The 22,957-nt window shown below is 35.6% G+C and overlaps 1 protein-coding gene across 4 annotated transcripts in view; it reads left to right on the top strand.

The window, feature by feature from the left end:
* Positions 1–8,151: 8,151 nt before the first annotated feature.
* LOC18423587 (Nitrilase/cyanide hydratase and apolipoprotein N-acyltransferase family protein) overlaps positions 8,152–22,957 on the top strand; it is a 34,481-nt gene continuing 19,675 nt past the window's right edge. For 2 of the 4 annotated variants that reach the window (XM_088873706.1, XM_020674301.2), the window contains exons 1-4: positions 8,152–8,438; positions 8,858–8,991; positions 13,434–13,570; positions 16,352–16,480. In XM_088873706.1, coding sequence (XP_088729832.1) covers positions 8,959–8,991; positions 13,434–13,570; positions 16,352–16,480 — 299 coding nt within the window. In that variant the 5' untranslated portion in view covers positions 8,152–8,438; positions 8,858–8,958. The remainder of the gene's footprint in view (positions 8,439–8,857; positions 8,992–13,433; positions 13,571–16,351; positions 16,481–22,957) is intronic. The other 2 variants (XM_011628977.3, XM_011628972.3) reach the window with 1 other exon arrangement.

Raw genomic sequence — 22,957 nt, 5'->3', positions numbered from 1 at the left:
TTTGAGATGCCCGATCTGGATCACTGATCCGATTTTTAAACCACTGTTGCATACTATCAATGTACCCTATATTTACACGGTTTTGTTTATGTAATCCTATCGAGGATACGATTGTGACTAACACGTAAACTTTTCAAAGTTTTAAATGAGAAATTTAATTATGCAGTTTTTTTTGTTATTAATGTAGCAAAGCAATTTTATAATATTTGATATCTAAATCTTAATTTTCAAAGGCTTTTAAATTTTATTTATGACTCAACTCCTATTGTCATATTTTTTATAGGAAAACTTATTAAAATACACCCACCTTGTCAACCATATAAATTTTGCCAATTTTCAACTATTCCAATTAGGTATGTTTTGATAGAATATTTGAAATCTCCTAAGTGCATTTCGAAAAAATTCTCTGTTCATATTTTGCCAACATGAATTTTTATTTTGTCCAAAAATTTTATTTCTACACTCCTTGGAGATGTTTGCATATAAAGTACGAAAGACAATTAAATTATGAAGGTTTATGCTTATGAATTTTATTTATAGTTGACATTATGTAATAGAGAGTTTTAAAAAATTAATTAGATTGGGTGGGGTATAAGGTGCCCATCTTATAATATACAAGTAAGGCACACCTCTAAATTTTGTCAGAAGATGTAGTTACAGTGTTGAAAAAGCTTAAGATGGCTTGAAAATCCATGTTCACCCTTAATCATGAAATTTAAAGTTCTAAAAATGATGCAGATCAAGCATTTATAAACATTTGAAAATCTTAAAAATAGACGGTCCATATAACTTGTCACAAGATGAACTATTTGAAGGACTTTAAGTTCTTTTTTCTCAACATCTTGAGACCAAGATGATCAATTGGTTGCTTTTTCAACTTCAAAACACTATTTTCTAATGCATTTTTGATGTACACCTTACTTCTATAGTAAAGCTTGCAACCTTATAAAACTTTTCCAATTAATAATGTGTCTTTCTAAAAAACTTTCTAAAAAAAATACTTTGAAACCTCATTATGGTTTCTCACTTTTGATAGTTATATCCTTATTTTAAATTACTTAAAGCCTTAAATTTTAAATATCTATCCAAGTACATGTTATTCTCCTCATTATTCTGTTTTCTCATTATTTTTAATTTTATGTAGGCTTTTTGAACGAGTTCACTATATTTTCAGTTGTATATATTTTTATAATAAGTTTTTACTTATTGTTTTCTTACAGAATTTATATTGGGGTTTTTTGTAGGCATTAATTTTTTATCATCTATTGTTGCATGTTCTACTACAATTTGGAGGATATGATTTTATTTTATTTTTAGCTTTTTATAAAACATGCATTTTTCCTATTTGAATTGTTCCTTGTTTTAGTTAGTTGAGGTTTAGCAAAATGTACAAATATACATCTTTGATAGACTTTACTGACTTGCAGGTTAGCCTGCCTGATGAGTTCATCATTTGGATTGTTGCAGACTTTACTAACTTGGTTGGGCAAGATGATTGGTAGCCTTGAGACCTAAGTGACTAGCAATGACTCCATGTGGGTCCTTATATTTACCCTCATGGGTCTCGTGGTTTGAGGGTGCACCTTGGTGATGCTCCAAATACTGACCTGGCTCCCTAGACATAGGCTAGACTAAAGGGTTAGACCGCATCTGGGTTTGGTCCTAAGCCATGATTCTCATACTAAAAGGTTGGGCCTAACTTGGACTGGACCTGAACTTAAATTGAACTTAGACCTATAACTGGACATCAACTTGGGTCGAGGACTTGGGCCTGGACCAAGAGTAGGCCTGGGCCTGAGCTGAGCTTGAGCCTTAAAAGCGAACCTTGATGTGGGCCTAGGTTCAGACTTTAGATTCAGGCTTAGGGCTAGATACGTAGACCTAAACCAAGACTAGGACCTAACTAGGCTTAAATTTGAACCTTACTGGACCTACACTCGAACCTAGGTGAACTTAAATTTAGACCTCACTAGCTTAAACTCGGACTTTGATAGATCTATACCCAAACTTGGCTAGGCCTAGACTTGGCCTTGGATCTAGATTTGGACTTGGTTAAATCCTAGACTTAAACCTTGGTAGACCTAGGCTTGAGCCTGGATGAATCAAGACTTACAATGGGCTAGACCTAAACTTGAACCTGACTATACCTAGACTCGAACCTAGCTTAGTCATAGGCTCAAAACTGGATCAAAGCACACGAAAATGATTTGATGACAATTTTACCTACTTCACTATGGGTAAGCTAGGTCTAGTCAAGGGTTCGTAACTAAAAAAATGTTCGAAACGCGTATAGGTTTGATTGGGTGCCCACGTAAGGCCCAGGTATAATTCAACTGCGGAGGGTGCGCTTTACTATTGTGGATTTGGTTTGTGGTCAGCATTTCCTTGGAGGGGTGCTCGTTTCATTGTTGGCACATTCAATATCCTGTGCACAAAACTGAGTTCCCCCATGACTTAAATATCGGTATAGGGGGGTTTTAAAAAATATGAAAACTTTGTTGGGTGGGTCTGAACATGTGTGGTGTTGTGTATAAAATCAACAATTTAGTGGTCGGTGCAAGTGGTGTTATCAAGCGGGCCACATGCACTCAGCCTATTCTACTAGTGCAAAAGGTAGAGATGGAACAAAAAGACAAGGATCTCAAGGAAATCTAAGTTATAAGATACGATCAAGAATTCTAATATAAGCAGATAGGATAAGATTGAAAAGATCAAATCTACTCTAAACAAATAAGCCAAAGAAACCTTAATCTAAACCTAAGTCCCTTTTTTTTTTCCAAAATTAAAGATCACTGAAAATAGAAAACTTAGCAATCATAGGGAGCTTGAACAGGGCCGAAATCAGGATTGATGGAAAAAATTTCGATAGTTGTGCTGCACAACTCGGTTCGAGTCGTGTTGCACAAGCCCCAGATCGGACTTTGGGATATTTTTTTATGTTTGCTAGCTTTTGTGTTTTATTTTTTTATGAAAAATATAACTTAAATTTTACATAGCATTTTACAGTCCAAATAGAAGGATCTAGAGCTCGATGGCCCCTTAGTGGGCATCAAATTGTTTACACTTGAATTCGGATCGCTCTCTGAATAAGATCAACTCAAATCTCTTGTGAAACCAGTGTTTTTTTTTTTTTTTTTTTTTTAAAAATCTGTAAAGAGAGAGGGGTCACTCAAATTATAGATTTAGGGGCATCGTAGATTTTCATAGATCCGGTTCTCATTTAAATCTACTGGCAGCGCTAACTTCATAATCCATTTGTTGTACCTTAAAAAGCTTAAATTCTAACTAAATCTAAGAAATAAGTAAATAAAAAAACCAAAAACATAAAGAAATAAGTAAATAAATAAGAGAGAGAGAGAGAGAGAGAGAGAGAGAGAGAGATTACAAACCCGAAAGATCCCGACTTGCGGCGTATACCAGGATCGTGGTTTGATTTTCACCTTTGGATGCCTTCTTTTGCTTGCTTGAAGCATGGATTTAAGGTTTTTGGTTCAGATCTAGGAGATCTTGTTCATAAGATTTTGATGTTTAGAGGAATTTTGAGAGGATATGGACTTACAAGCTTTAGTCTAAGTTTTTTAGGAATTTTTCCTGTTTTTCTAAAAGTTTTCCCTAATTTTATAGGGGTTTTAAGATTTTTCCAAATTTCTTAGGGTTTTTTTGGATGAGTTTCCTATTTTGTTTAGACTTTTTAGGATTTTTTCTATTTTTCTCAGTTTTTTCCTAATTTTTAAAGGTTTTTCTAATTTTTTAGGATTTTTTAGGTTATTTTTTTATATTTCTAGGGATTTTTCTAACTACTTTTTTATTATGTTTTTAATGCTTTTTCCAGGGAATATGAGGAGGTATTTATAGGTTTAAGCTAGGGTTAGGCTTGAAATTAATTGAATCTTATAGTTCTAGTTCGATTCGGAATAGGATACTTTTTTTTTGGAATATTTTGAATTAAAATCAACTTTGAAATCCTAGTTTAAAGAGGACTTGGTGATCCTATCGGGTTGTGTTAAATATAGCATGTCGCATGGCCCGACTCACCGCGTGGCACGTGACCCGTGTGCGACACTGTTTGAGTCGCTCCCAGGGGCATTTTAGTAATTTTTCATGACAACTCCTTAAGTCTCTAACTTCTCAGTGGCACGTCCAATTTTAGTGATTCTTAGACCATTGGAAAGCTTTCAAGGTCTACTACAGCTTAATATAGGCTTTGGACATTTTTGATACAACACGTATGACTCACTAGGGATTGTGGTCCTTAGGACTTGGAATCAAAGTTTATAGGAATTCCCTTAGCTATAATTTCTATAGGATGTCTACATCAATGCACGACATTGTTAATTCTAGTATGAGAACTTTCAATAATTTTATAATGAACCATGGTTTAGTAAACATCCCCATCAGTGGCACTCACTATACTTGGAGAAATAACAGCATTGCAAATCTCATTACCCTAAACCCTAAACCATAAAGAGCAAATTCGACAGGCTCCTTATTTCTCAAGAGTGAGACAACTCTTTTTATTTTGGTTAGCGTTTCTGTTTTATCCAAATTATCCTTAGACCATACTCCCATTCCACTAAACAATGACAACACTATGTTGGGCCCAAGGCCTTTTTGTATGGAGTTAACATGGCTTGAGGACAAAAGAGGTCATTGAAGTTAAGAAGCGGATATGGGAGAATAGGATGGTTCATGCCTGGGCTGGTTATACAGTGCACAAGAAACGTTTGAATGTTAAGCATAAGCTATTCGGTTGGAAGAAGAACAATGGGTTTTATGTTAAAGAAAACCTGGATAACACTATGTGGAGACGCTGGAGATATGTAGCATGCAACAAACTGATCAAGCGATAGAATAATCTGACGTTGTTATTCTGCAACAACAACATGAGAGAAGGGAGTTGCAAGCCACTTTACATGAACTGCTGAGTTTAACGAGATCTATTGGCACCAAAGGTCGTGTGTGAAATGGTTAAGAGAAGGTGATCAGAACACAAAGTTCTTTTACGTTATTGCTAGCTCTCGTCATCGTCAAAATGACCTTTCTGATATTGCTTTTCAAGTATAGAGGAGGGGGATATAGCAAGATGGAAGAATGCTTTTGTTAGATATTTTCAGATGGTCTGAGCAATCCTTTGAAGTTTCCTTGGGTGGAATTCCTTTTAATGTGCTACCACAACATCTTGCTAATTTCTTGGAGGCACCTATTTCTTTGGAGGAATTGTGGTTAGCTATTTTTTCTTTGTCAGGAGGCAAATCATGGGTCAAGATGAATTTGTCTTGCTTTCTTTCATAAATTTTGGAAGTTGCTTAAATTTGACTTGCTTTGGATGGTGGAAAAGTTAATGGAAAGAGGGATTGTGGATAGAGGTCTAAATTCTACATACTTGCCCTTTTTCCTAAAAAAGATGTCATTTCGAATATTGGTGATGTGTGGCGTATGAGCTTGTTTGGTAGCCTTTATAAGATTATTGCTAAAATATTAGAGGAAAGACTAAAGGTGGTGCTTCGTTCAATTATCAAGGGGCCTCAGTTAGCATTTGTTAGGAACATGATCATAGCCGACAATACTTTTGTTGCTCAAGAGTGCATCTGCTCAAAAGTTGTAGAAAGGGAACTAAGAGTTTTGTTAAAACTTGATATAGAGAAGACATATGATAGAGTGGAGTGACAAATTTTGCATGAGATAACAAGGTATATGGGTTTGGTGACAAATGACATAGGTGGATTTGGGGTTGCCTTTCTAGTGCGCATTTTTGTGTCACTGTTAATGGTTCCCCAAATGGATTCTTTGCTGTTACTAGAGGAATTAGGCAAGGTAATCCCTTGTCGCATTTTCTTTTCATTTTGGTGAGGAAGATTTTAGTTTGATGGGTAAGATTTGCTTTAAGGTTGCTAGAGATGGTCCTTATGTCTCACATTTATAGTATGCAGACGACATTTTGATTTTTTGTGGCTCCAATACTCAACTTTTGGTTTATTTCACAAAGTTCCTTAGAAGTAAGATTTTATTGGGATTAAGGGTTAATTTTAAAAAAGACTTTAACAGTCGGGGTGAATTGTGGAAATGAGGTTTTAGAAGAGTTTGCTTCAAATTTTGGGTGCAAGTGTATTCTTTTCCTATTACTTATCTAGGGATGCCATCTCAGATTCAAGGCTTCCTCGATCGGTACGGAATTTGGTAGCGAAGAGAGTTCATGTTAAGCTTGATTTATGGAAAACTAACATTCTTTCTTTGGGTGGTCGAATCACTTTGATATGTCATATTTGGCAAACCTACCTACTAACCAAGAACTTGAGATGTTGATGAGGAATTTCATATGGAGAAATGTAGACCTTAAGATGACATATCATTTTGTGAGTTGGATTAAGGTGTGGGCTCAAGAAATGGAAGGAGGTTTGGCAATTAGGAAACTTAAACTCGTGAATTTATCACTATTGACGAAATGGTAGTAGCAGGCTATGCATTGTGAGGGCCAATTATAGCAGCAAATTATTGAAGCTAAATACAATTTAGCTTAAATTCCATCATGCTTGGTTGAGAAGGATGGAGTAAGGGAGAGGAGGGGGGGGGGGGGGGGGGGGGGGGGGTTCTCATATTTGGAAAGGCATTTTGGCAGTGAAAGACATTGTGCATAGGAATGTGAGATAGGTTGTTGGCAAAGGTGGTAAAATAAGTTTTTGGCACCACAAGTGCTTGAGAAACTATCATCTCAAGCTTTGTTATCCTCAGTTGTTTGATAGGGTTGCTAATCAGGCAACATCAATGGTTGATAACTTGGTTAGACAAGAGCAAAACTTTTATTGGAACGTTGGTTGTATATATAATAGATTACCAGATATGGTTTTTAATCAGTTATCATCATTGTTGCATGATCTTAATTCTATTTATATCTCTAGAAATGGGAGAGGATGAGGTGGTGTGGGAATGTGAGCAAGATGGAGTTTTTCGGTCAAATCTACCTATGGACTTCTTTATCATGACCAAAATAGAGAAGAACATAGTTCAATGAATGTGGTTTGGAGGTTTCCAGTACCACCTAAAATCCAAGCTTTATTGTGGATGCTTCTTCAAGGTATATCACTTACTATTGATAACTTGAGAAAAAGAGGCAAGATCTTCATAAATATTTGCTTATCGTGTAAAAAGTACGAGGAAAATGATAATCATATTTTTTTACATTGTCATTTTACTAGTGCCATTCGAAGATGGGCCTTTGGTTTAATAGGGTTTCATGTGATGTTACCTCAAGAACAAGCTCTAATCTTTGAACATTTGGATGTCATGGGATTACCACGGTGTGGTCAAATTGTTCGGAGGCTTTTTAGGGCAGCTATTTGGTGGGAACTTTGGAAGGAGAGGAATAGAAAAACATTTGATAGTGTTCTTAATATGGAGGAGGTGAAATGTAAAATTCTAAATGATTTGTGGGCTTGGTTCTCTATATCTAAGGAAGGTACTAATTTTTCGAATGTAGAAGTATGGATGAATCTAAAAAACATTGTCAACAATGTCAATTGGTGTTTGCGACCCAAAGGTAGATGGTACCTGCTTGTGCATAATTGCATTAAGTTTAATTTTGATGGGAGTTCTTTTGGAAACCCAAGATTGATATGAGTACGAGGTTTAATTCGAAACTCTTATTCTGATGTTCTTCTTTGTGTCGTGGGTCCTCTTGGGAATACAACTTTTAATGAGGTTGAGTTTCATGCAATGCTGCAAGGTTTAAAGCTTATATAAGAGATGTTTACAAATATGACTTGCATTGTAGAAGGAGACTCTTTGAATGATTATATGACATTTTCTTTTTGACATGTCTATTTGATGCTAATTCAATTGCGGATGGACTTACTAAGCTTGGAGTGGGTTTGGAGATGCTGAATTAATCCATGTACCAACGCTTTGTAATCCTTATCTTTATATTAATGAAATTTCATAAGATTGTTAAAAAAAAAAAAAAAAACTTGCTCCCACTGGAGCAAAATATAAGCCCTCGATTATACCACAATTTTGATCCTCTGTTATATACATAGAAAACAATACAACGATAGCAGCGGTGTATCATACGCACCACCGTTGTCTGATAGGGCTGTTTTCATCGAGAATTCGCCTTAACTTCGTTTCTCTCCTCTCCGAGCGTGTTTCTTGATGAATTTCTTAGCTTCTCTCTCAATCGGACATTGAATTTCAGTCTGTGAGGAGATGGGCGGCTTATTTCTAGGGTTTGTTGTGCAGCAACCATGGCTGCGATTGTTGCCCTGAAGTCATCACGACTTTGGCGACCCGCAATTTCAGTTTCTTTTTATTGTTCTCGTCGTGGTCGTTGCTTTTGCTCCTCTACAAACATGGCGACCAGCCGCACCTTTAAAGTGGGAGCTGTGCAGATGACTTCCATTAATGATCTCCACGCCAATTTCACCACTTGTTCCAGCTTGGTCAAGGTGTCTCCTCTCTCCCTCAACTTTTTCCTCGTTTTATCATGGTACAACATTTAACTGTTTCTCTCTGTCTCGCCATTTTCTCACTCTTAGTCTCTCTCTCTCTCTCGACTTTCATGTACTGTAATGGCATAAAGAGAGGCATGCCAAATCAACTAATAAAGAAAGTGTAGTATGTCAAATCATTTTATGAGGATTATGGACAATATCAAATTAGGTTCAGTAATTAGGAAGGCGTATATGCTAATTGATATTCCAAGAATAAAACGTGCAGGCGGTCAATTACGGGTTGTGTTTTCTGTATTTTCTTTTATGCTGGTATTTGTTGGTATTGGTTAGTCGCTAGAAGATCGAAATTGACATTGAGTTCTGTAAGGAGAGACAGACACTTGACCACCTACTTCGCATTGTTTCCCTTTCAGAGAGTGAAGAACTAGAGCAAGAGCTAATCCAAGTACCTAAGAGGATTCTAGTACACTTAAAGACATGCTGGCGTTAGTTGCTTCTGTAGACTGCGAACTTGATGCCATGTCTTCTTCCCTGGACCATGTTCAATGTGAGTTATGTCGGTTAAACAATACTATACTGGTTCCTCATACCATTTGCAACTTTCTCCTTCATTAGAATCCTCCCCTAAAAAGGGGTGCTCCATCTGGTAGTCTTCCATGCTTCATGCTTCCGTGAACAACTAAGTTAAACTTCCCTCACATAGAGGGTCCAACCAGCTGGATTTATAGCGCTGAGCATATTTTGCATTTAATCAAGTCCTTAAGGAGAATAAGGTATGTCTCGCCCCATTTTGTTTATAATAGGAAGTTGTACAATGGTACCAATGGTTCAAGAAGATCAATGGATTCCCCATTGAAATCTCTATATGTATGGTTTGGCCCGAGCCAATTGAGGATTTTATAGCTATGAAGTAGGTCTGGGTGAGGACCTTAAACTTTCCCTTAACCTATCCCTTAAACTTTCCCTTAACCTATCCCAAGCTCGAATAAAAGAGGTAGGTTGTGTTAGGTAGACAACCAATATAAAACTTTGCCAAAACTTTTGATGAATCCTGAATCTATGTTATGGTCTCATTGAGGGTAAATGGCCTTTAATATAGCAGAATGACACACTAGGATTCTTGTAGCCGATCCCAAATAGTTTGGAAAAGGCTATGATGATGATGATGATGATGATGATGAGCCATAAAGTAAGTTTTGTCAAAGTTCTTCGAGTGCCAACACCAATTTCAGAAATTGGCTAATTGGACAATTGGATTGTCAGATGCCTTTGGTACCTATCGTTTCTTTAGTGGGCTCAAGGAAGAAATTAGCCATGATATGCAAATGTTTAAGCTCTACAAGATGAGGTATTGTGGTGTATGTTATTTACGAATGACATAGTTTTGATCAATGAGACTGGAAAGGTGTCAATGCAAAGTCAAAACTAGAATCTAAAGGTTTTAAAATTATCTGGACTAAGATAAAATATTTGGAGTGCAATTTTAGTAATAGTAGGAGTAGAAAAGAGGAAGTAGTTGAGATTGATGGCCAAGAAATACCTAAAAGGGAGTATTTTTGATAACTTTTGTCAATAATCTAGGAAAATGAGAGATTGAAGAAGATATTGCACATAGAATTAGAGTTAGGTGGGCGAAGTGAAGATGTGTAACCAGAGTGTCGTGCGATCGTTGCATACCAATGAAGTTGAAGGGAAAGTTCTAAAGGACAGTTGTGAGACCAACTTTGCTTTATAAAACGGAATATTAAGCGGTCAAGAAACAACATACTTGTAAGATGAGTGTAGCAGAGATGAGAATGTTATGATGGATGAGTGGCAAGACAAGAAAATGATAGAATTTGGAATGAGTGTATGCGAGGGAACTTAGGGGTGGCTAAAGGCTACAAGATAAGGGAAGGTAGAGTTAGGTGGGCTGACACAATACAACACCGGTTAGGAGGTGCGACGTGGTTCAAGTGGAAGGCTTTAAAAGGTCAAGGAGAAGCCCCAAAAGGATATGGATGAAAGTAGTGAGAAAAGAGATGGAGACTTATGGTCTTACTGAGGGTATGGCCCTTGATAGAGCAGAATAGCGAAATATGATTCACATAGCCCAAATAGAAGGCTCTGATGTCATGACGATGCAAATGTTTAAGCTAACATCAATGCTGCAAGCGGTGTGCTTGATACACTTGCAAGAAGATAAGTTAGTAGCTCAACAACGACGAAATGAATTTGTTGTCTCACCAAAACAACTCCACCAACATAGTGGCAAAAGCACACGACCTTTGGAACCCCTTGTTAAAAAGTTCACTAGATGAGATGCGTGAATGTCGAGGGAAGGGCCTCCATTACAATTCTCATGAGCAGTACTACCTGAGCATGGTCGTGATATGCAAAAGTTATATTTTTTAGGTGGGAACATTTTTGAGGAATCACTTGAAGATGATAAGAATGAGGATGGCCAACCTTCACAAGTCATTAAGGCGAACTAAAAAATCTTGAAGCATGCTTTAGCCCAGGGTAATCTCTTCTGAAACTATGCAAGTGCAAGGGTATTTAAAGAAGCGTCTTGTCATCATTCTCAACCATTTCGGTAGTGCCATAACTTTGTAGACCATAAAGTCACAAAGCAAGGCGCCCTTTATATTTACCCTTGTGAAAATTGTGGTTACAGTGGCTAATTGAGGGAAGCTAGAAATATATCTATAACCATGGGTTTTATTAATCAAAACTTGATCACTATGTTTGCCCTTGGGAGGATGTGACATGGTTTTAGGAGCTTAGTGGCTCAGAACATAGGGACCAATGTAATGGGATTTCTTTGATTTGTGGATGCATTTCACGGTCAAGGAACATTAATATGCACTAAAGGCAGCGCAGGCTGTCCCAAGAACGATTATTAGTTTGCATCGCATGGAGAAATTGGTTCATGAGGGCTCTCATGGCATTGTGCTGCAAATATTCTCCTTGTCAGCAACGGCAGAATCTCTAGAAGATCCTGAGGCACGTATTTGGTAGAACAATATAGTGATGTGTTTGAGGAACCCAAGGAGGTACCACCTGAACGATCTCATGATCTTTGTATTCCACTTACATTAGGCAGGAAGTCAACCACCAACTGTTGGAACCTTATCGGTACCCATATGTGTAGAAGACAAAAATAGAGAAGCTTACTCAAGAACTGATGGAAGTGGGTATCGTTTATTCTTGCACCAATTCTTACTTCTCGCTTGTTCTTCTAGTATGCAATAGAATGGTTCATGGAGAATGTGCATAAATCATAGGGCTTTAACGTATCTTACAGTTAAGGACAAATTGCCTATACCTATAATTGATGAGAATATGTTAGATGAGTGCATGGGGCAATGTACTTTTCTAAACTTCATATGTCATTAGGCTATCACCAGATCCTAGTAAAAGAAAAAGATGTTCCTAAGATGGCATTCCGAACCCATGAGGGTGATATGAGATATTAGTAATGCCCTTTGGCCTCACCAATGCACCATCAACCATTTAAAGCTTGATGAATGAGGTATTCTGATTCTATCTAAGAAAATTTATTTTAGTATTCTTTGATGACATTTTGATTTACAACCATTTTCGATAGGAGCATTTGGATCAATTATCTTATGATTTAAGATCCTCGATATCCTTCACATTATCCCCTATCATAGCAATATTATTGATACTATTAGGGCTGTAATCCCAACACTTTTCTTCTTTACAAAAGAGCATATGATCAGCTTGACTTCTTCTAAACCCAAAGTTCAACAGTGCCTTAATGAATTTTTCAAACCATGCTCCAAGAGACTGTTTAAGTCCATAAATCACCTTCTTTAACTCACACCTTTCTTGTATCCTCCTTATTCTGAAAACCTGGAGGCATAGCTATAAAGATTTCTTATTGGAGGTCTCCATGCTAGAAAGCGTTCTTTACATCTAGTTGGTGGAGAGGCCAAGATTTATTAGCAAGTAGAGAATGAATGATCCTCACAATGTTCAAGTTGGCCACATGAGCAAATGTTTCTTGGTAGACTATACTAGGAGTCTGAGCGAAACCCTTTGCAATCAATCTAGCCTTGTACCTTTCAATGGTGCCATCAGCCTTGTACTTCACAATGTGGACTCACCAATATCCTACGACCTTCTTCCCTTTAGGAAGGTTGGTGATTTCCCATGTATTCTTTTGCGCAACATCGTGCATCTCATCACCCATGGCAGCCTCCGGTTGAGGTTGTGAAAGGGCCTCTACAACATAGGAAGTTATTCGAGCAAAAGATAATCCAAGGGGTTGATGCTGGAACTGAGTGTGGTCTCCTTAGTTATCTAGATATAAGATACCGTCAAACCTGTTGTTCATAGGTTTATGACAAACAATGTCTCTATGAACATAATGAAGGCATCCCTGATGCTTTGTATAGTTGTATCATGCCATGCAATATTGTGCTTGATCACCTTGGCTTGATCACATGAATTTTCAAATGATTGTTCTCTAAAAGATTGCAAATGAGCAGGATATTTTTACCAGTTAAGCTCTATGAATTCCTTTAAACCTTCTTAACTATTGGTATATTGGCCCATGATTATAGCTTCATAGAGGGCAAAGGTTAGGCCTTAATATAGAATTAGTTTTTTCTCGGCTTCAGGTGAAAGTTTTAATGGAAAGATGTTGGCTGCATACCAGTAAGCTCGCTAAATGAAATGATCTTTCCTTATTGGCAAGATACTTAATAGGTTAGACTTTACTTGGTATATCAATTGACCCAATGGATAATGTATTATTGGCATCACGTTTTTTTTATTTTTTATTTTTTATTTTTATTATTTATTTATTTATATATATATATTGTTATTGGCATTCAGTAATTCATTTTTTTATTTGTTTGAATTACTTGCATGTTTTCACATAGAATTCATATTTATCATTAAATGCGCTGTAGGGAGCTTTGCATATTTCTTTTTTATAAGTTCCAGTCATCGAATACTTGCCATGTGGGATTGGTGCAGGAGGCTGTTGCGGCTGGTGTGAACTTACTTTGTTTTCCTGAGAACTTCTCTTTTATGGGTGCCAAACTTGGGGAGTCCCTTGAGATAGCTGAGATGTTAGATGGGCCCATAATGCAACAATATCGTTCTCTTGCAAGGTATGTGAGTGATATCTTCCTTTGGTGTTTATTTCATGAACTTTATGGATCAATATATGATTGAAAAATGAGTTTGTTCTAGTGAAAAGAATTATTAAATAATTTAGTCTTGGTTTATCTTCTTCATGCATGCAAGAAGAGTTTCTGTCCCTATGTTTTCTAATGACATGTAAGGCTTAAATTGGTGTTCTTGGTGAGTCCGACTCAGATTTGCCTAACCTCCAAGCCGGGAAGCCCTTGTACTTGCCCAGGGGTTACTGTACACAGTCACTCGAGTTATTGTAGTAACTTGGGTGAGTTTCATCAGGCATAATGACTTTTTTGATAGATGCGGTGAGTATGTCGGAACTTGTTGAATCCAACGCATTTCAGTAAAAAAGTGGGTGGACTTGCATTTTGTCTTCAATCAGTAATCCACTTGCTCTGAAATTTCACTCTTTCCCATAATTTTGCATCCCCAGCTTTTGAAAAAATTGGATTTGAGACAAAAATGGAAATCATGGATTTGTGAGATTCTGATTTCAAACAAGGGTTTGGCTGAAGTTTGAAAACTCGCATTTCTTTGTAGCCTTGGGTTAATCTTGGATGAAATTTCTTCCCTAATCCTAATTTTGAATCTCTATTGAATCAAAGGCTTAGTTTCCACAAAACACGCTCAGGATTTTGGATTTGTGAGATTCTTGAATATTGAAACACCAAGAGCGGCAAGTAGATGTGAACCTGAATCGGTATCTAGTTTAGGGCCCCGTTTGGATCCTTAGAAAAAATTGTCTTGAAAAACTATTTCATGAGAAATCTCTTGCAGTGTTTTAAAATGCGGGATGCGGCCAAAAACGGTTGGGGGGGGGGGAGATGTGGCCCGGATGCGGGTGCATTGCGACGATGCAGTCAATAAATGTAAAAAAATAGGTTAATGCATAGAAAAAAATATGGAGGTGATATATGTGATAGTAGGTATTTTAGTTTAATGATTAACTTCAAAATTATTAGCTGTCGGAGATTCTGTATCCAGTTATCCACTATCCCTTGATAGAAACTAGAAACTTGAAACTAGCTTCATAAAACATTCAACAATCAACAACCATAAGCACAAATTTGCACCATAAGTACAACCATCAACAACCATAAGTACAACCATAAGCACAACTATAAACAACCATAAGCACAGAATAGTGATATTACAAAACAAAAGTCAAGCTCAAGAAGAGTTAATAGTTAATAATTCAATACAATCATCCATTTTGAGAGTTAATTTTGAAATTTGAAGTCAAATTTTGCCCCCCAATTTCTTATCACAAATTCACCCTAACATCCCCAAATTAACAATCAAAAGCATCAAATCAACATCGAAATATCAAACAACTGCCAAATCGAAGATTTGAATGAAAAATAAATTTTTGCCAAATTTTTTTCCTTGATTTGATGCAAAAAAAGCCACAAAAGTGGCTGGAAATCATCATTCAGGGGGTTTAATAACCCCCTCCAAAACAGTTTCCCCCATTTTTGGATGGTCAAAAAGACCATTTTGCCCCTCCCTAAGGGGCAAAATCAAAAACTTTTTTGGCAGAAGGGGATGCGGTGTAATGCAAGATGCGGCTACGATGCGGTCTGAAGCGGCCGCATAGGTCAAAAGCACATATGCGGTCAGTCTGATGCGGAGCCCACCACATACCGCATGATGCGGCCGCATTCTAAAACACTGATCTCTTGTGAAGAACATTTCCTGTAAAATAAAATTTTGCTATTTGGATGGTATATGGATGCAACCTGAAAGATACATTTCTACCATGAAAAGAGGCTAAAATGTAATGAATCTCTAGAAAGGAAAGTATAGTAGAGATAGAGAGAGAAGGAAATGGGTAGAGCAAGATAGAAGTAGATATTTCTATGAATGGGGAGAGATTGAGAGAAACGAGAAACAAAGATATAAGGTTTTTTTTTTTTGAGAGAGAGAGTTGGGTTAGCGATGAGAGAGTGAAAGGGTGCAGGAGAGAGATGGGAACATATTGCCCCTTTTGTTCCAGCCCCAACTTGCTATACCCCTGTTTTTAATTATTTTATTCAGCTTTTCAAGGAAATCAGACAGGGAAATTATTTTTTTAGCTTGTAGTAGGGAGGAGAAACAATTTCTCTGTTTTGGGCTCAAAATAGAGAAGAATTTCTAACATAAAACATCATCGACACAGATTTTAGATCCAAACAGCGGTAATGAGCAATCTTCCTTGAAAACTATTTCGCGAAATATTTTTCCAGAGATCCAAATGGCCCCTAGGGGTTTCGATTTGTGGATTTGAGGACCTTTCATAGAGATTAGGGGGCTTCGATTGGTACCAAGTGCAAAGATTGGAGGTCATCTTCAACATTTGGGGTGAGCAAAATTGGGTTCCATGTTTTCAATTTAAATTCTTATAAACAATTTTTTTGGAGGAATACAAATCAAGTTATTTTTTAGTTTGTATTTTGGTTGCATTCTCTCAAAAAAATCAGTAAGGTTTACTTTTTGTTTTTTTTGTTTTCATGATATTACATGCATACAAAGATAGTTTTATTTTTTTACATTGTTTTTTTTCCCTGTTAATCTGATGATGATTGTCTGCTGTTGTATTTATGTCACGTATATGGTTGTTTGTAAATAATATATTATTATAAAAAAAATTCCCTCTTCTGTTTTTTTTGTTTTGATAATATATTGTGCTAGTAGAGTGGACAAAGCTTTGAATTTTGGCAATAATTTCTTCTCTGCATACAGTTTAATATGTTTTAGTTTTCATGATTGAGCAGGGACCACCATATTTGGTTGTCACTAGGTGGTTTCCAAGAGAAAGGACCAGATGATAAGCACTTGTGTAACACTCATGTTTTACTAGATGAAGCGGGAAATATCATAAGCACATACCGAAAGATACATCTGTAAGTTAAAATCTTGGCTCATAGTCATATTTTGTGTCGATTGTGAACAAAACTATATGGAAAAAAACCAAAAAAAGAAAATAAAAAAGAAGGGAAACTATATGTAGCATATACATCCTTGCAACAAAAGCATGCATTGTTTAATCTGCACTTGTTTAGCTCCACCTATTTAACCCATCCAACTCACTTATGGAGAGTTGTAGACACACAAACCTACAAAAGCATGTGTACATAAATGCATAAAGGAAGACAAACTATACTATTTGTATAATTTGATTTTTTGTTCTTTCGAAGATCAGTTATAAGATTCTCTTTGAAAAAAACTCATAAGATTAGTTTGTCATGTGGCACTGTTATAAGAGTTGAAATAGTTGAGGATACAGTTATAAGACTCTGGAACTTTGTTTGTGAGAGTTTAGAGAACTGAGAAGGAGAGGGTTTTATTTGAAAATTCAAGTTTTTGAAGTCTGAACTTGTTGAACCTGATTGTTGGATTTTAGCCATGTGAGCCTATAGGAAAATTTGGCTTTTCGAGGAACTTAAAGTGTTGGTCAGGTTGGTTGGTAATTATTTGTGCATTAGAGATTTTTTATATGCATGAAAAATATGAGGAAAAGTGAGGTGACCATTCTATTTAGGAATGCATGAAAGTCATCATCATCATTTTAACCTTTTCTCACTTAATTGGGGTCGGCTACATGAATCCTGATTCTCATTTATGCTCTATCAAAGGCCATATCCTCAGTGAGGCCATAAGTCCCCATATATTTTCGGACTACTTCCAACCATGTCCTTTTGGGCCTACCCCATATCCTTTTCAGTCTTTCCACTTGAACTAATTCGCACCTCTTAATAGGTGCTATACTTGGTCGGCGCCACACATGGCCATCCCACCTAAGTCTGTTCTCTCTCATGTTATCGCCTATTGGTGCCATGCCTAATTCTCTCGAATAGATTCATTTTTGAATTTTGTCCCTTCTTTTCTTGCAACTCATCCATCTCAACATTCTCATCTCCACCACACTCATTCTATGGGTATATTGTTTTTTGTCCGTCAAACATTCCGCCTCTTAGAGCAAAGCTGGTCTCACCACTGTCTCCTATAGAACTTGCCTTTCAGCCTCATTGGTATGCGGTGATCACAAAAAATTCTAGTTGCACATCTCTATTTCGCCCACCCTGCTCTAATTCTGTGTGTGTCGTCTTCCTCGATCTCTCCATTTTTCTGGAGTATCAATCCAAGATATCGAAAGTGCGGTCTTTTTTGTACTTCTTGGCTGTCAATCTTGACTACTTCCTCATCTCTACGCTTATTATTACTAAACTTGTACTCCATATACTCTGTCTTAGTCCGACTAATTTTAAAACCTTTGAATTCTAGAGCATCCATCCTAAGTTCTAACTTTGTGTTGACGTTGTTTTGGGTCTTATCAATCAAAACTATGTCATCTGCGAACAACATGCACCATGGTACCTTATCCTGTAGGTGCCTAGTTAATTCATCCATAACTAAAACAAAGAGGTACGGGCTCAATGTTGACCTGACCTTTGTTGTAGACCTATTGTTACTGAAAACTCTCACTAGTTCATCATACACTAGTTAGCGCTCCATTGTCCATATCTCTCACCAAGTCAATGTAGTGTTTAGAGATGCCTTTCTTTTCCAACACTCGTCAAATCAAATCTCGATGTACTTTATCATAAGCTTTCTCTAGATCAATAAAGACCATGTAGAGGTCTTTTCCCTTCACCCTAAATTTCTCAATCAGTTGCCTAAATTGGAAAATAGCCTCCGTCGTTGACCTTCATGGCATAAAACCAAATTGATTTTCAGATACACTCGTTTCATGCCTTAGTCGTTGCTCAATGACTTTCTCCAAGAGCTTCATAATATGGCTCGTAAGCTTGATCCTTCGATAGTTTGCACATTTCTGTACATCTCCTTTGTTCTTGTAAATAGATACTACAATACTTTTCTTCCATTCATCTGGCATTTTCTTTGTTCTCAACACCTTGTTGAACAACTTCGTCAGCCAGTCAATGCCAATTTCCCCCATGCACTTCCAAACGTTTATCGGGATACCATTTAGTCCTAAAGCTTTTCCTATCTTCATCCTTGTAAAAGCTTCTTTCACTTCCGACATCCTAATCCTATGAATGTATCTATGACTTCTGCAGTGATTTGTACCAACAATCCCTTCTACCACTATATTCTCATTGCGTTCGTCATTTAATACTTTTTTAAAATAGATACTCAACCATTCGTTGACCTATTTGGGAATAGATGAGAGTATAGCTTAAAAATGGTCAACTGGGGATAAATGTCTCGTTGTATGTTGAATGCGTGGTGTTTTTGTTTCTCAGTGCGGGACTATTTTGTGCATAATTCTCTCTCTCTTTCAAGAATGGTTGACTTTGTATTAAATAAAAGAAGAAAATCTACACAATTACAGAAAATGGCAGCCCACAACCACAAAATAAGAAAGTTTACACAACTACAAAAAAATGGCAACCCACAACCTGGGTGCTCAGTCAGAGTCATAAACAACAAAAGGTGGGGACTTTACATTCCCACAATAACAAAAATGGTGGGGTAGGGTGCTCATCGGTGTAATAGATACCTATAGACTCCCAGAATGAGAAAAAAGGTGGGAACAAACTCCTTCAAAGGGAGTGAATGAGTTTTCTTTCCTTTTTTGTTTTACAAGTAACTTATTATTTTTTGACATTAGAATCCATATGTTTTTCTTTTATGACATATGCGTTTGTCATACAAGCATTTGTTAACAATGTGTATTAGGTTGTGATTCGTGTCGTAGTTTTGTGATGGAGTTCTAGTGGGATGCTATATTTGTCTATGTCAAGGACTTTAGTGTCTTTTCCCCTACTCTTGAGGTCTATTTGGATGTGCATGTATGCATGTATTCGTGTGTGTATGCACTTGTATGGATATATCCATACAATTAAGGTTTAAATAGTATACAATACAGTTCTCTTGTTTCTTTGTTCTCATTCAGATTAACATGGTGTTGGAGCCATCAAAATATGGTTTGTTTTAACTTTGGATTGGTCGGCAGTGGAATTTGATCCTTGGACATTGCGTTGTGGTTCCCAAATGGCCTAATCATCGAGCCAACCCTTTACATCGCATCAAAACTTTGTTTTTTGAAACCATAATCTACCAATTCATCTGATAGGCAAAGCAAGCAATTTCATGGTTCTTTATATTTGATTACTAAAAACAAGTACGCTTTTCAAGTCATATTTCTTCACTTCACTCTTTTTTTCATTTTGTGAGGTCTTTCTGCAAGTATCATTGTGAGTTGAACTTGCATTATGGTCTAGGAAGTGGTAGCTTTTTTCCCATGTCAGTAAAATTTGTTTGTTTTAGAATGCTTGCATGCCTATTTGACATTACCAACACTGGCAATATCTGACAATATCTACTGTGTATTTCTGTCGTTTTCTTTGTCTCTGTCATATACTACCCAAAGAGGTGGGCTTGTTATACTAGTAACAAAATGTGTGTTGCACGTTTAATCCACGTGTTATTGTCATAAGTAAGATACTGTTAAGAAACTATTGTTAAAGTGTGATTCATATTTCTTTAGTTTGTTTCATTTCTTGTGCACTTTTACATAGACATTTAAATATACCTGCCAATATTATACAAATTTGAAGTTCTTAATGCAAACTAATAAGTTAGTGAAGGTAAAGATAATTTTGGACTCTAATTCCCTCTCTTTTCTCTTAAAAGATCCTCTCTCTCTTTTTATGTTTTCTTTTTTACCCCTCTCTTCAATGGTGAAATCCCAATGAAACGAACAATAGATTTTCTTTCATTTCTCTTTTTGTGCTTTGTTTTTTTATTTTCTCTCTCTCTTTCTCTCTCTCTCTCTCTCTGCATTTTTTTAAGGTTACCTAAAAGAGCTACCTTTTTTTTTTATACAAAGAGAAGTTTCATAACTATTCTAGAGAAATCAATTACTAAAAGCCTTATTTATTTGGTAACATGTTGACAGAGCATCGTAGTCATTTTTTTGATAACTTAGGGAGTTACATGCGAAATCGAGAGTACATTTAAGGTAGAATTTAAACTTTGCTTGTGTTTTTATGTGTGTAAGATAACAAAATCAAACATGTTGTGTATGTGTATGAAAACAATAACAATCTAATATGGAATATAAACCATCCAGGTTTTGATCATTGAGCATGGAATTGATTTACATAAATAGACATATAAATGGCCATGAAGTTGATATTACGCACAGCCAAGAAAAAACAATAATTTACAGCGTTTCTTATGTGGATATAGTACAGTAGGTTAAGCCTAAAATATGGTCGTAAGGTGTTAGCCAAGCGAACTACAACCCTAAGAAACCATAGGAATAGAATCCATCGAAAAAACAATAACCATATTTGCTTCTCTCTCTCTCTCTCTCTTAAACCCTATCTCTCTTTAAAAAGGGAAATTTAAGCTCTCTCTTGCTCTAAACCCCGGCTCTCTCTGTCTTTCCCCCTTAAGCCCATACTCTCTCTCTCTCTGTCGCCCGAGTCCATCCTAGGAGGTGAAATTATATTCTTCATTTCTTTGATGAAAGCTATACTCGAGGAAATTCATTACTGACACAATCTCTCTCTCTCTCTCTCTCTCTTTCTCTATCGATCTATCTATCTATGTATATATATATATACATAGACACAAGCATCGACTTATATACTTGAAATTTAAAAGATTAAAATATTAATTAATATAAAAGCAAGTGAAATGTAAGTTTACACATAAATAGAGCTTTATAAATTTAGTTAACATGAATGCAAGTTAGATCCAAGTTCACACAAGTAAAACTTTAGATTGATGGGAGAATGAAAAAGCAATAAAATATACATAATTAATAAAATCATAAATAAAATTTGTTAAAAGACCCGTTGTACTATATGATAATTAAGAGACTTATTGGAGTTCTTGTGAGATATAGTAAATTAGGCCTTTATGATCAAATCATTTCATGCATCTTATAGTGTAACATACCATGTTTTCCATTCAAAACAATATAATAAAATAACGACCCATTATAATTTCCAAAAGAAAATTTTAAATTTTCATCTGATTTTGGCATTTTTATTGATATATAAAATTAGTTGAATTTAATTTAAAACAAAATTAATGCCCATTTTTTTAACTAAATGCTCTTAGTCAACTTTACTGGATTCAATGTTTAATTATCATTATATTGTAAATTACAAAGAAACATTAAAGCACAAACAAAAATTAACATTTTACTAATTAAAATAATGATAGCCGCTCATTATTTTAATATTTATTTCCATTCCAAATGGCAAATACAAACGAAACTACTAATTTGACTACTTAAAAGTGGTGGGTAGACAATTGAAAATGCGAGTGACCCTATGTTCTCCCTTAACAATTACAAATAATTATCATTTAAAATTCATTTTTATTGATGAATTAATGATATTACATAATTATATTGTTAGGTTCATGATTACAATTTTAAACTAATAGAAATACCTAAAATCATAAAGCATTTGACAATTATACCTAAAAGCATAATGCATAAAGTATTTGACAATTATACCAAAAAGCATAATTATATTATTTTAGTGAATAATTACAATTTTAAAATAAAGAATGAACAATTTATTATTAAATTTAAAAAGTGATATTAATGTTATTAAAATTATTAATTAAGATAAGCTGTCAAAAAAAAAATGTTAATTAGGATAAAAATTTAACATTATATTGATGTGAGTTCTTCTAGCCACTCTTTCTGGTTGTTGCTTTTGATTATGGGATCATATCTGGGAATATGACTTACTACCACAAAAACCTAACGTGCTTAGTACATTATCGTAAACGCGAATTACCCTATTTACTCACTCAATAAAAAAATAGGTATAATTTAAATATAATTTGTTGACTTAAATAATAACGTTCCTCTGTTACAATTTTTAATTTGTACTTAATGTTAAATTAAGTTAGATTTACTCTCCATATTTAATCTGATAAAAAATCTATTTAGGAGTACTTTTTGAATACAAAATTTTGGAATTCACTTTAAAATAACCAAATGAGTGTAAAAGATTTTTTTTTTGTTCGATATTCTAAATACTCAGATATTACTATCAAATTCTTTTGGTATATATAAAATTAGTATACACTTTTTGATTTTGAGTATTGTCTGGTTGAGGAAGTTATGAAATTGGGATCCAAAAAATACTTTTGTGTCTGGTTGAGGAAGTTATGAAATTGGGATCCAAAAAATACTTTTGTGCATGACTTTCACCTGAGGGATTATATACCTCAAGGAGCATCCATAGTATATATTAGATTATTAAATACAATATATGATATGTTGGACTATCAATTGGTTTCTTAGAAAAAATAGGGTTTAATGATATGAAAATAGCTTGTCCAAATTTTGCCTTTTATGAACCTAACCTCTAAGTGCCTTT

This window comes from Amborella trichopoda, chromosome 8 (genome assembly GCF_054954075.1).
Source record: "Amborella trichopoda isolate Santa Cruz 75 chromosome 8, AtrichopodaSantaCruz75HAP2 v2.0, whole genome shotgun sequence".
NCBI lineage: Eukaryota > Viridiplantae > Streptophyta > Magnoliopsida > Amborellales > Amborellaceae > Amborella > Amborella trichopoda.
The sequence above is the reverse complement of the archived record's forward strand: the minus strand, read 5'-3'. Positions and strand labels throughout refer to the sequence as shown.